The 14,051-nt window shown below is 61.5% G+C and overlaps 1 protein-coding gene across 6 annotated transcripts in view; it reads right to left on the bottom strand.

The window, feature by feature from the left end:
- The window catches only part of MAD1L1 (mitotic arrest deficient 1 like 1), a 322,064-nt gene that overhangs the window by 40,893 nt on the left and 267,120 nt on the right, over positions 1-14,051 (bottom strand). For all 6 annotated transcript variants that reach the window (XM_025863714.2, XM_073886395.1, XM_025863712.2 and 3 more), the window contains one exon: positions 1,596-1,786. In XM_025863714.2, coding sequence (XP_025719499.1) covers positions 1,596-1,786 — 191 coding nt within the window. The remainder of the gene's footprint in view (positions 1-1,595; positions 1,787-14,051) is intronic.

The raw sequence follows: 14,051 nt of genomic DNA, 5'->3' as shown, positions 1-14,051 counted from the left end.
GGGCCATGGGGAACAGCTGAAGGTGGGGAGGGACAGCAGGGCATCAGGGGGTGGGGGGGACGGCAGAGGGTCCGGGGGTCTGACAGTGACTTCGGCCTGTGTCCGCTGTGCAGTGGCTGCCAGAGTGAATGGGGCTTGTAAAAATTGTACATCTTTGTTAATGTACTTAATGTTTAAAGACCCGTGGGATTTCTACAAGGTATGCAACAGCGATCAGCGATGCCGAGTTCTTCCAAGGCACAGGGAATCACATGAACAGGAGTGAAGAAGTATGTTCCTGACAGTTTACGTAGACACTTTACGTGTTTGAGTGTTTCACTTATTCGAGGACTGAGGAGTTTCAAGAAACGTAGAAACGGATACACGTGACCCAAGAAGGCAGGGGAGTTGGGAGGAAATGCTGGGAGACGCTGGGGGGCAGACGCCAGGCTGAGATGCAGCCCTGACCTCAGGAGGAGAGGCCGCCAGGAGGGAGGTCAGGGTCGGGTGCCGGCCTCCAGGGTGGCTCCTGCCGGAGCCTGAGGCCTGGCGCCTCTGGGCGCGGCCAGCACCTTTACCAGCAAGCGGCTGGCTGGTCATGGGTTCACCAGAAAGCGCACGATGAAATGAGACAGAAAGGATGTCATTTGCTATTGCATTCTGTTCGAAGCGTGCACGACACACAGGCTGTTCCCTTTTTATACAAGAACAGAAAGAAAAGTGGGCTGTTTCTACAGATGTGGGCAGTGACAGGTGAATGGCCCACTCCACACCGTGGCAACGCGAAGTGGCGGCCTCTCTGGGGACCCTGGCCTCCCGCGGCCTCGCCCGCCGCACCCTGCCCAGCCCACAGCGCCGTCTTCACGGCAGGGCGGGGTCAGGAGTCAGGCCAGTGGAGTGGTGGTGGGACCAGCCCTTTTCACCCAGATTCTAGCTCGGGCAGGCAGCCTCCCCAGGCCGCCCCAGTGGCACAGGAAGTCCCCAGCCCTGCTGCTGGGACCTGCTCGCCCTTCACAGGCAGGTGCTTCATTCCTGGTGAGTGCCCCAGCCCTGCAACCCAGAGCACACCTCAGGCCTCGACACGGGCACAACTCCTCCGTGGGAGCCCCCACCACGCCAGGCACCGCGCCCCAGCAGCATCTCCAGAGAGAGAGTCTAGGGCCAACACAGGCCGCGCAGTACCTGCCCCCCCGTGCGCCTGGGGTCCCAGCCCCGGCCTCGCCAGCAAGCCGGAGGGCGCGTCCCATAGAGGTCGAGCAGCGGCCCCCTCCCATCCTTCTGCGGTGCGGCACACTGACCTTGCCACGGTCCGGTCCCAAGGCCGTCTCCCTGGCCCAACACAGACCCTCACCCTATCACTTCAGCTGTCCCCTGAGCGCGGCTGGTGCAGGATACCCTGGGCCTTGTTGCCCTGCCCCTCCCAGCAACGGGACCAGTGTAGCAACAGGGGGATGGCAGACAGCCGGAGGCGTCCCGCAAGAGGCCCCCAGGCCGCAGGGCAGAGCTGCGGGTGGCCGCGGGTCAGCAGACTCGCCCCCTCCCAGCGCCATGGACCATGCCTGCCTGAGGCGAGGCTGCTCCCACCAGCGTGCACGGCGGGTCACAGCAGGTCCTACCTTGAAGATGAGGCAGTCGGCTTTGTGCTCCGCGTACATGGACGTCAGCCGGTACTGGTTCTCCGTGGTGATGTCGATCTGGTAGCCCGTGAGCGCATAGCAGACTTTCCGGAACTCTTGGATCTTGGTCTGAAAGACCTCCTTGAGCCGCTGATTCTTCAGCTCAGCGCTCTCCACCTGCTTCCTCAGCTCTGAGGGGGGAGAGGAAAGGGGGTGAGCCTGCAAGCCCTGAGAAGGGGGGGCTCGGGGGGGCAGCAGGGGGCCCGGGTCAGAATCACCAGGCGGAGGGTCGAGGAGGAGACGGGGTCCTGCCCGGCACAGACAGGCCAGACATCTTCCCGGCTCTGTGCCCCGGATTCCACCCCCGGCCCGGTCCCTTTCTGAGGCACAACAGGGGCAACACGGAAGTCGTCCCAGGTCGGGACATGAGGGTGTGAGCACCAGCCCTCCGGCCGCAGACTTCAGTCACCGACTGGGGACGCCGGTCCTGGGTCCCCATGCACGGCTGCAGCCGGGTTCCTGCTGGGGGGCTGGATGCCCACCTGCCTGGGCCAGCACGGAGAAGTGCTGAACAGACGGGGGGCTTTGAGAGGAGATGCCCTAGAGATGCCTGATCATGTTCCGGAGACAAGGCCACCAGGTGAAGACAGGCCCCCGGGTCCCATCCGCCCCCAGGCCCGCTCGTCACTCCTGCCACGGTTTATGGTTGTACGGGAGAAACCAGCTGTGCCAAGTGCAAAGCCGTCAGGAGGCTACACAGCAATTACCACGGATGCTTCACCCAAGGTGCCTTCCCGCTAATTAAACCTCGGTTATCCCCCCAGTAATTAGCGAGGCTGGCTCTCCTCAAACACAAGTGCCACCTCTGAAGCCAGGAGCTCCCTGGTGGTCCCGTCTGGAGCTGACGACGGGGGTGCCCTGGGCAGGATGGGAGTCTGGCTGGCCGACGGGGTGGTGGGAAAGCCCCCGGCCTCGGAGCTGGTCAGCCCGGCTTGGAGCCCTGCCCACCGTGACAGCAACAGCAACCCCTCATCCTCAGGCCGAAGCCCAGGCCCGCCAACCACCAGCTCCCTGATGGGGCTGAGAGCAGGCAGTCACGTCAGCCAGCTTCACATGAGCAGATGCAGGCAGGGTCACTTCCTGGAGGAGGTGAAGGGGACGGGGAGCCTGCCTTCCAGGGCAGGAAACCCACTGGAGACCCTCCAGCCGCTCTGCCCGTCCTGACCTGAGGCCTCGAGCCCATCATCCTCCAGCTCCTGGGTGTGTGTCAGGCACACAGCCGCCTGCAGGGGCATCACGAGAACCAAGCTAGGTCCATGGGGCCACAGCACAGTGCTGTGTGGGTTCAGGACACGGCACCGATGGTGGGGGTTGCGCAGCCGCCACAAGGCCACGTGGAGGGTGCCGATTCTCGGCTTTACAAAGAAGGACCTGTGGGATTCAGTGCTTGGCCATGAGCACCTGGCACAGGGAAGGCCGTCTGTCCTAAGGCCAAGCTCTCGACAACCCCTGCCCCTCACACACTCCGGATGGTGCCGGGCTTATGAACACAGATCCTGGGTCTCATCTGCACTGCCTGCAACTCTGCGTTCTCCCGCTGAACGAGGCCTCCTGATACCAGAGGACGGGTCCCTCTGGCCTCTCCACCATGCGTGTCCATCCACTTGGCCACACGCCCTGCCCTCACCTGTGCCCCATTCATCAGAGAGCTCCGATTGGCCCTGCTGGACATTGTTATCCGGGAGCAGAGAGCCTCTCCTTCAGGACGTGGGCACAGAGCCCTTGATTAATCGAGTAATCAGACTATGAGATCAAAGGGGTAACTGGCGGCTCTGACCCTGCACTCCTCCCTGAGTCTCTCGGCCAGCCCACCGAGGATGGATCTGCTAGTGGGAGGAAAACCCATTCCACAAGAGAAAATTCACTAACCAAAGTTCTGAGGTGATATTTCACCCATCAGAGCCTGCACTGCCTTTAATGGATCTCAGATGTCCACTAGTAAAAATTAAATTTCAGTAATAACGCAGCCTGACCTCGGAGAAGGTAAGAGCCCCTTTACCCACAGATACCAAAATGCTGCTCCCACGCTGGTGGGACTCCGACAAGTAGACGGGGCTCGGGTCAGGAGCGGATGAGCCAGGCCACCTGCCACCCCCCTGGGAGGGGCCCCCGGCGCCAGGCACCACGCACACCTTACCCCGCACAGCCGCTCAACACCACGAGGCAAGTCCCACGTCATCCTCTGACGGGCAAGAGTGGGGGGCGTGGGGAGCGGAGCAGCCTCAAGGTCACACGGCCCGTCAGAGTAAAGAGGGCTCTGACCCCACTGACCTGGAGGCCTGGTGCGGGTCAGGCGAGAGGCTGTGACCCTCAGGGGCCAACGCCTTGACACAGCGAGTTCAGGGGCCACCGTGGCCTCTGGCTGTGATTCAGGAGCAAAGTCAGTGCTCTGACCTACCCCCTACACTGCTGTTCAATCGCCTATGTAAACGTGAATGAATAATTCACACGATGGTTTGGATTAAATAAATGAAAGATGTGCCTTTCGCCTTGGAGATGCCACCACTCTGACGCAGCCTTTCCTCAGAGCAAGCGGCACCTTCCTCTGGGTGGGGTTTGGGGCCCTGCACGTGGCACTCACAGGATGCTCCTCCAGCTCCCAGTGACCGAGTGCCCAAGATCCCTGGGGTCCGCGGTGACCACAGTTCTGCACCCACCGCAGGTACCCTGCCACAGCCACCCCCAAGGCTGGGCCTGCTGGTGGTGACCACACGTGGGCAGGGCCAGCGCAGACCAGTGGCCTCATCAGGTCTACTGAGAGATCCTGGACCGCCCACCCCAGACCTTGCCTGCTGTGTGCACATCTGGGCATCACCAGACACGGGATGGAGACCTCGTGCCTGGGGCCCCTCCACTCAGGCCCGGGGCCAGGCCCACACTCTGGGGCCCAGACTCGCCCTTGCCCTCAGCCCTCTCCTGCCCCCCCTGCCCTCAACCCTGCTCTCCACCTGCGCTGGATGGGGGAATATGCCCCCCTACCACCACTGTCTTTCCTCTCTGGGCCACCCCCACCCCTCCTCCACTCAGCAGCCCTTTGCAAGGCTCTCCAAGAGTCCTTGGTGAGGGACAATGAAGGCAATGGACAAGTAGAAGCCAAAGAGAGGACACGGTCACCCAGAGCCCAGGTGTGGAGGGTAGGCAGGGGTGGTGGGGGCCGGGGATGGATGCCAGGGTCAAAGGGCCATGCCACCTCTTCTCTGACCTGGCATGCCCAGGCCCGCTGGTTGCCCCCAGCCATGTCCACAGGGGCCACTGGACGGCTCTGCCCTCCACCCCCTGCTCCTCATCTATGCCCAACGTCTGGCTCCTCCTGGAGTCACAGAAGGCAGCTGGGAAAGCCCGTGGGATGGACACAGAACAAAAATAAACTGCTTTTCATCTCTCGGTTATATAAAGGCCAACAGGAGAGAGTGCTTCACCCCCGAGAGGAGAGACGTCAGGATGAAGGAGCGGTTCTGGGCACATAGCTCTGGAGAGCCAGATCACAGTCTGAAATTCACAGGAAGGTTTTACTCTGGAGGGCTGGGGAGTGCAAGTGAGAGGCAGACGGGTGGACGGCTGGACCTTCCCTGCAGAAAGCCTCTTCGGGGCCCCAGCGCGCGGCGGCACTGGCCAGCAGAGCCTGCGTCTCTACTTGGCTAAAAGTGCAGGCACTACTGCGGTCTAATCCCCTTCTTACCAGGTTTGCTGGGGAAAGAGCTGGGTGGGCAGGGGTGGCGACGACCGAGGTCTGTGCCCCACGGGACCGCTGACCCGGGCTCGGGATAGAGGCCGGCCTCCCGGCTCTCGCGGGCTGCCGACGTGCAGCCGTTTGCTCCAAGCTCCTTACTCCCTGGGCTGTCGAGAAGCGCAGGCAGACAAGACCACACGAAACACTTTCAGATACACAAGCGGCTCTGAGGAGGGCAGCCCAGGTCTGATGGTCCACGTCCCACCTCTCCAGTGGCCTGAGCGTGCCAGCGAGGTGCCTGGGTCTGATCCTGAAGCCCACTCAGAGCCAGTCGGCCCCGCCCTGTGGCTGTTCTGTGGGACACACAGATCTCCAGCCCCGAGCACCTCAGCCTCAGCTCCATCCCAGGACCTCTCAAGGCACCGGCTCCCCATTAATGGGCTCCCCATTAATGGGCTCCCCTGACCCACATCTCAGTCCAGACAATTCCGACAGCAGAGCAGGGGCCATCTGATGGCCGCCATCCCGGCCGCCCTGTGGGAAGTCAGCCCCTTCACAGCGGAAGCAGCTGGAGGGGGAGAGGTGGAGCCCCACACAGGGCAGAGCTGGGACCGGGATGCGAGGTTGCTGGGGCCCTGGGCCTCCCACCAGTCAGCTCAGGGTGGCCTCGGTGGCCGGGTCAGGCCCTCTGCACAAAATTCTGAGCTCTGAAGGGAAGACGTGGTCCGGGTTAAAACCCTCTCCTGGGGCGCCCAGGTGGCTCAGTCAGTTAAGCATCTGACTCTTGATTTCAGCTCAGGTCACGATCTCAGGGCCATGGGATCAAGCCCCTGTGTTGGGCTCTCCACTCAGCACGGAGTTAGCTTGAGATTCTCCCTCTCCCTCTGCCCCTCCCCTGCTTGAGCACTCCCTTTCTCTCTCTCTCCCTCATATAAGAAATAAAATCTTAACAAAAAAAACCCCACAATGCTCTCCTGCGGCCATCAGGCCTTTGCCGAGCAGCCCAGGCCGCGGACTCTCCAGTGGCACCTGACTAGCTTTATTTCATGCCCTGAATGAAGCACCACCCTCCTCCTCACCTCAGGGCCTTTGCACATGCCTGGAGCAGCTCCCCCTGGTTCCCAGCTGACTCCCAGTCACCTCAGCTTCCAAACCCTGTCTCTGGAATGCATCCTGTCTCCTGTCGTAGGTTCTCAGGGTACGTGACACTGTCCATTGTAACACAACAGAGCATTTTTAAAAGCTCCTTGCGCCACAGTTATTTTTCCAGCAGACTCTAAGCTCAGAACAGCTGAGGACTAGGTCCTTTTGTCCCATTCCATCCTTAGGGCACCTCAAGGAGCCAGGAGTACAGAAAATGCCATTTCTGCATAATCCTAAATCATAACCCCCTAGAAGATCAGTGTAAACAAAGGCAACACACACACGGGGCTCCCCCGTGGACACGGCGGACGGAACACACGTGTTTGTCCTTGCTCCCTACCGCAACCGCCGTGGGGGACGAGTGGAGGTGGGCAAGATGTCCGCAGACGGAACACAGAGGAACGCGGCTCGGCCGACCTGGGGGAGCAGGCCCTCCTCGCCTCGGGTGGCGGCGAGGCCGACTGGAGCCGAGGCACACGTCTCCTTCCTGCCCCCCAGCTGATGGCGTCGCCCCTCGGGGCTGCTGAGGCAGATGCTGATACCTGGCCCCTCCCCCGCCCCAGGCCAGGCCCACGCCCGGGGGGGGGGGGGGAGGGGAAGGGCTGGAGGGCCCCCGCCCCCATGCCATCAGCTTGCTTCCTGAGAAGCCAAGCAGTAAGGTGCGGGCTGGGACCCACGTCTGTGGTGCACACCTGCGCAGGGAGGCGGGCAGGAGCACAGGCTCAGCGGGAGGAAGTCAAACTGCGCCAGTGAGCCAGTGGGGTCTGAAGCGGCCTTCACATCCGCCCTGCGCTCAGGCTCCCCGGAAGAGGGCTGGGGCCGTGCGTCCCCGCGTCCAACAGACCAGGCCCAGCGGGGAGGCCCACCAGCCGGCCGCCTGCCTGGATGCGGACAGGGGCGCTGGGGAGGGCAGTGGAGAGGAGGGGAGAAGGGCCGGGCCCAGGGTGGGGCGCACAGGGCAGGGAAGCCGGCCGGGGACCAGGGACCGGGGGCCAGGCTGCTGCCGGCCGAGCCATCAAAGGCAGGCAGGCCCGGCTCCTGCAGTGGTGCTTTGTTTAGGAGCTGGAAGCAGCGTTTGAAATTTACCTTTGGGGACCCAGGACAGAGTCATTTTTCTTTTTGAAAAATGAATAAAACACTTAGCCAATGCTAAGATTCTCAGGCTTAAACACAACAAATAGCACTAATATTTCACCATTAGCAACAGAAGCCCTCTGAGCCCAGGCTGTGCCTGGCAGCGGTTTCTAAACCCGGCACAGGTCAGGGCCACTCCGAGGGCAGCGTGGGAAAGGCAGTGAGGGAGGCTTCGAGACCGGCCTGCCTGGAGGGAGGCGGCGGGGTAACGCCCAGGGGCCAGGGCAGGGTGGTATGCCCCCCACTTTTCCAAGAGGCTGGACAACCGGCTTTCCGCTCTGTCCCAGGCCGTGAGGCTGGCGTGTGTGCCCTGGACCGCGGATACTGTGCCCCTCATCCCTGGGCGTCCCCGGCACCGCACTCCGCAGCCTGGAGGGGTCTACGAGGCAGGGACGGCGGCTGGCGCGCCCTCGCGGTCCACGGCAGTGGATGGCGAGGCAGGGCTGCTGATCACCTACCCACCCCCCCCCACGCTCACTGAGCTCCGATGCGGGGCCTGTCTCCCCGGCCCGCCCGTGTGGAGCCTGACTGACTGCCTGGCTCCCTGGTGGGGAGGCTGAGCCCAGAAAAGGGGTGGGCCCGCTGTGCACCCAGCAGTGCTGGCCGCAGCTGACCTGTCCGCTATCTCGGGCCTAACTAAATGGTCCGGTGCCCGGGCAAGGCCCTGCAGGGCAAGAGGGTCAGGACAGACAGCGCAGAGCCACCCCAACGGGTCCCCCAGGACACCGGCAGCTGGGCCAGATGTTCTAGAAGGCCAGCTGGTGCTCTGGCCACCCTTGGCCCATGGCTCTTGAGTCCTCCCAAGGTCCAGGAGGCACAACCGGCTCCAGTCTTGGCAGTGGGCGTGAGGCAAGGGCAGTGCCGTCCTCCACTATGAACAGGCTCTGGGAGAGCCGTGGTCTGAGGGATCAAGGTCCTGAGTTGGGTGTTTGCTTTCTTGGGTTCAAGAAGCTGGTGACGGAGCTGAGGGAAACGCCTGCTCAGTGTCGAGAGGACACAAGGCGGGGGGGGGGGGGGCCAGTGGTAACGCCTGTGGAACCAAGCCGTGGTGCCACACCACGAGGCCACACGGGAGCAGCTGTTTGAGGTGGATGTGCTGGGTCTGGAGAAGCTGGGGCACCAAATGTGTCCCTACGTATCTGAAGGGCGCGTGGATGAAAGCAAATGTGTTCTGAGTTGGTCCCTGCAGCTGAACAAAGACCAGGGAGGGGACCCGCCTCTGTAAGGAGGTGTGTCCCGGGGACGGCTAAGTGTCAGGACAACGCAGGGGCCTGACCTCAGATAAAAGAGCAGCTTGCGCCCATGCACCTTGAGAGGCTAGCTGCCCCAGGGTGGTGCAGCAGGTGCCCGGTCCACACTCCCCACCACACAGGACCAGGCCAGGGGCCTAGGAGCCTGGCTGGGCCTAAGGTGTCCCCGTGGGAAGCGCCCCTGGGCCTGGGCCTCCCCGGCAGGTGCAAGAGAAAGGGGGTGTGGGGGGTGGTGATGGCTCTGTTCGGGGCCAAATTATTCAGGTCTCGTAACTTCTAACTATTTCAGTTTTACATTTTTAAATGTTTAATAATTAAGCATCAAATATGTATGCAATTTTATTAGGAACCGTGGGAGCGAATACCACAGGGGCTGTAACTGTGGGTCTGGGTCCTGGGCCTGGCCAACCGTGAGCAGCGGGGAGGAGACATGCCTGCTGGCTGGACCACTGCCTCAGGCAGGCCTTCTGTGGGTGCTGAGCCCTGGGGACATGTGTGCAAAAGCAGCAGGGCCACCTGACGCGGCACATGCTTCCCTCTGATGGGCTCCTTCTGGAGGCTGCCTTCCCATCCCAAATCCAAATCCCAGGAGTGGGGCCGGGAGGGAGCCTGGAGATGCATGTGTGCCTGTGCCCGTGCCCACTGGGGGGCTCCAGGCGCCCACCGCCTTCCCTGCACAGCACTCAGGGAGGCCTTCCCACGGAAGGCCACGGCAGACACTGCCGACCCCCACTGCGGGCCTCAGGGACCGGTGGACAGGCCCCTACCACCCACTAGACACAGCCTTTTGCGTTCCTAGGGAATGTTTTGTTTGAGCCGCCTGCAGCCGGAGGGCCCCTGGGACAAGGTCTCTCCATTATGAGCCCATGTTCCCCTGCTGGGCCGGAAATTGCACGTTTTACACAAGAGAGAAGACATTCGCCCTGGAATTATATGCAGATGAGCAGCGTGTGTGCCCACTGCCGGCTGCCTGGCAGACGCCCGCCCTGGGTAAGCTCGATGCCAGCCTTCAAACAGGGGCATCTCTGTGTGATTAACGGCTCACTCCACAAGCAGCTTGTCACCTTGCACAAAAATGATCTGAAAAGACACCAGCAATTACAGCCCACCAGATTACGGGGTGGGAGAGTCCCGGGGTGACAGGCGGGAGCTCATGTGATATCATATTCCTGGGAAGGCTCCCTCCCCCACCACGGAGAACAGAGAACAGTTGATGCCCCAGAGGATGCCCCCCCCCGCCCCACTGGATGCCAGGCTCCCCATCCCGCTGCCTCTTTTGGGAGTGGACGACCAGCTGAGCCTTGGTGGAAGGCCATGGCCGGCCCCTTGTCCGGGCAGCTGACAGATGTGGGGTCAGGCCCAGGGAAGGTCGGTGCCTTGTTCACTGTCACCCGGCCAGGGAGCAAAGAAGCCGGACATTCAAGCCAGGACTTCGGGGCGGGATGGATCCCCCCCAAAGCCCACCAGGCAGCACCAGTGCTGCTATGAGGAAGCAGCCCTGGACACGAGGTGCCACCTCAGGTACAAAGTCTGGTCTCAGTTGCTCGTTCGAGCCTTCCCAGCCATGCCACCGGCAGGGGCCCCTCGGGGATCCCAGCAGCCTTGCACAAGCTCACAATCCTCTGACTTTGTTTCACTTGTTTGGTTGTTTAGGGTACATCTCTTCCCAACTAAAGCACATACCCCATCAGGGCAGGGTCCTGGGCTCCACGAGGGCCAGGAAATGTGCACCCTGTAGAGACCGACTGCGCTGCACGCCCACCGGCTCATCTTAAGCTATGTGAACACCTAAGGAGCATCACCGAATCTCCATTTCAGGGGTGGGGACCTGGGGGTCAGACAGTTGGAAGCAAAATGCCTGAGGCATCACACACTCACGCATGCACACGCACACAGGCGCTCACACACGTGCACACATGCATGCACGTACATGCGCTCACACACACCCGCTGGAGCCAGAAACCATCCAGAGGAGAGATGCACACAATAGGTACACCCATCACAAACCCCATGAGATGTAAACCAGAGAACACCACTGCTTAACAAGTTTCCAACAACTTCTTTCCACACACGCCCAGGCAGGTGGCCTGTTGGGCTCATGGAGCAGCGGTGGCCTGGGGCCACCAGGCGGGAGGGCCCGCGGGAGGAGGCAAGAAGTCGGCAGCCGCGGCAGGCTCGCTCCTACTCCGTTCTGCACGGTGTGTGCATTATTCATTTCCAACAGTGGGCTCCCGGCAGCCGAGTCCCTGGAAGGTGCGCTTCCTCTCAGAAGAGAGAAGAGCCTCCCAGAGCTCATCTTTTATTGACGGAGTCATTTTCGAGTCAATCTGTCTGCTTTGGGCAGGACAAGATTTTAAATCTTTCTTTCTCTCCCTGCTTTTGAGATGTGGCAGTCTATTAAAACCTGCTAATGCACGCGGCCAGGCGGATGAAGGAACTGGACGGAGAACCGGCTCAGCGGCTGCAGCTGCCCACAGACCCGAGAGTCTGGAGGAGGGAAGGCGGGGCAGACAGACGGTGGGCAGGGGGGCAGTGAGTTAGCCCTCCGGGGATCCAGACGGGCGAGGACGCAGGCTGCCCTGAGGGCCAGGCTCCCCGGAAGGTGGGGCGTGGGGTGAGGAGTGTGCCGGACGCACAGCCCCGAGAGGGAAGCAGCGCTCTCGGGCGGCAGGCACCTTGTGCTCAGGGACAGACGGCAGCCCTTGGGGTCTGGGGGCCTGCCTGGGGGGTCAGCGGGCCGGGGGCTCCACCGCGGAGATAGGCTGCTCCTCCCAGTGCCCACAACCCCGTCCGTGACAAGCAGCTGCCCGTGTGCAGGCCGAGCAGCCTCTGCAACGGAGCTGCCGAATGCCAGGCGAGGCTCGGGGAGGTGAAAGGACCTGGCCGCGCGCATGCAGCGGGCAGAGAAGCTGCCAGGACCAGAGTCCATCCCGGCTCAATTCTGCTGGGCGCGGCGGGGAGCAGGGCTCTCCCGGACAACAGCCGCGGCGCACAGCACGCTCCCAGCATGGGAACTCGGAACGAGTGCCCACCCTTCCCCGGTCCGGCCGCAGGAGCCCCTCCTGCCCGTCCTGTCGGCCTCTGCCTCCAGCCCACCCCGGCCTGATCGCATGGGACTACAACACGTGCCAGCCTCAGACGCCATGGCAGGCAAGCAGAGACGCTCCCGGGACCCCACAGCAGGCTGGCCCCCCACGCCGTCCGCCTGGGGGGTCCACGGCCTCTGTCCAGGGCCAGCTACAGGCTGCTGACACCTCTACACCCCGAGTCCTAACGACCTTGTGAAGTCAGAGAGAGGATGTTTTCCCGAAGGTCAACAGATAGGTGACTAAGACAGAGGCTGTGGGGAGGTGTCAGTGCCTGATACCCAAAACCAGGACTGTCTGCTCATCAGCAGAAGGGCTCTGCAGACAGGAGTGAATTAAGAAGGTGGAGATGGTCCAGGGGCCCAGGGTCCTCGTGCGGCTTCTACGAGCAGAGGAGATGGGAGGGTGCAGGTCTGAAGACGACGCACCATTGGCATGGGTCAGGGAGGGGCTGGGGCCACAGAAAGCAGCCGCCTCCAGCAGCCAGAAACTGCAATGGAACAGGACCCCCCCAGAGCCTCCGGGGGATGCAGTCCTGCCAACACCTTGCTGTCAGCCTCCTGATGTGAGACTTCTGACCCCCAGTGCTGCCCGATGAGACCTCTGTGGGAGCAGGTGACCACCATGGCGACCGCGGGCACCCAGGGGTGTGGGTGGCCGCCACAGAGGCCTGTCTGAGTACAATCTCCCTGCCCCTCGACAGCAGCGGCAGGACTGAGCCCTCACAGTGAGCGGCCCCAGGGACAGGGACATTAGAAGGGCTGGTGAGTTACTCACCCAACAAGGATGTGACAAGAGTGAATTGCATGCCTGGCATCATTCTAGGCTTAGGGCACACAGCATGGACACACATAAAAATCCCAGGTCTAAGGCACTTACATTCCCATATGGGACACAGATAAAAACACACATCAGCAGGGCGGGGTGGTCTCCAGAGCTGGTAAGCACTATGGAGCACCAGAAGGCAGGGCTGACAGGGGGGCCGCAGTATGGCCCTGGTCACAGCAGACCTCCAGGGAGCCAGGGCACAAGCTGAGCACAAGGCGGGCAGAAGGCGGCCCGTGTAAAGGGCCTGAGGCAGGAGGCAGCTTGAACTGTTCAGAAAAGCAGGGACGATGCCAGCAAGCCAATGCAGAAATGGACACGGGAACGCAAACGGTAAGTTTGGGCTGGGGTCATCCAGACCACAGAGACTGACCTGCAGTCTGTGTGCTGCCACTCAGCTTTAGCAAACGGCCTGTGAGAAGAGGTCCTGTCTGCGCTAGCTGAAAGAAACCCAGAGGGTTTTCTCGCTTTCACAGAAAAGGCGAGAAGCACAAGTAGCGTTCATGTTGGTTGTGCAGCGAGCCCTCAGGGGCAGCGTGCACCACCAGCAGCACGAGCGGCCCCCCCAGCTCCTTCCCCAGGAGCCACACGCAGCACCCCACCGTCCAGCCGCCAGTGCTCTGAGCCACGGCCATGAGCATCTGCACTTCTCCCGGTGGATCTCCTACAGTCCTTAGCAAGATGGGTCGGAGACAGGTGGTGTCTTCAGAACAACTGGACCTCTACATAGGAACAAATGAATGTTGAACCCTCCTTCACATCACATACAAAAGTTAGTTTAATACAGACCACGGGTCTAAAAGTTTCTAGAAGAAACCGGGAGATGGCAACGCCGGGGCAAGCCAACATTTCTTAGACAAAGAACTAAGCACAGAAGGAAAAACGAGTAGATTCGACTTCATCAAAATTTAAAACTTTCGCTTATTGAAAGGCAGCATGAAGAAAATGATCACAAGAAAACAAATACTCTAAAACCGGGCTGAAGACTAATGGAGACCCTTTACCGGAGCAGATGTGTGAACGGCTCATGAGCTGTGGGAACGTGCCTGACGCTGCTCGCTGTCGGGGAGACCCAACCACAGTGGACGGCCGCGCCCTGGAGGCCAGGGAATCAGCAGCAGCAGGGGCACGCGGGACCCTGAGATGCTGCCGCCACTCTGGAAAACAACTTGGCAGCTGCTTAAAGGTCAAATGTAACCCAGCCCCCATCACACCCCAAGAACCAGGGACCCCGATTCCACTCCGACCCCGTGCAAGGCTATGCGCACACAGAGCCTCATGGTGCCAC

Source organism: Callorhinus ursinus, unplaced genomic scaffold (genome assembly GCF_003265705.2).
Source record: "Callorhinus ursinus isolate GAN/ISIS: 27379988/994484 unplaced genomic scaffold, GSC_fseal_2.0 scaffold70, whole genome shotgun sequence".
In the NCBI taxonomy this organism is placed as follows: Eukaryota; Metazoa; Chordata; class Mammalia; order Carnivora; family Otariidae; genus Callorhinus; species Callorhinus ursinus.
The sequence above is the reverse complement of the archived record's forward strand: the minus strand, read 5'-3'. Positions and strand labels throughout refer to the sequence as shown.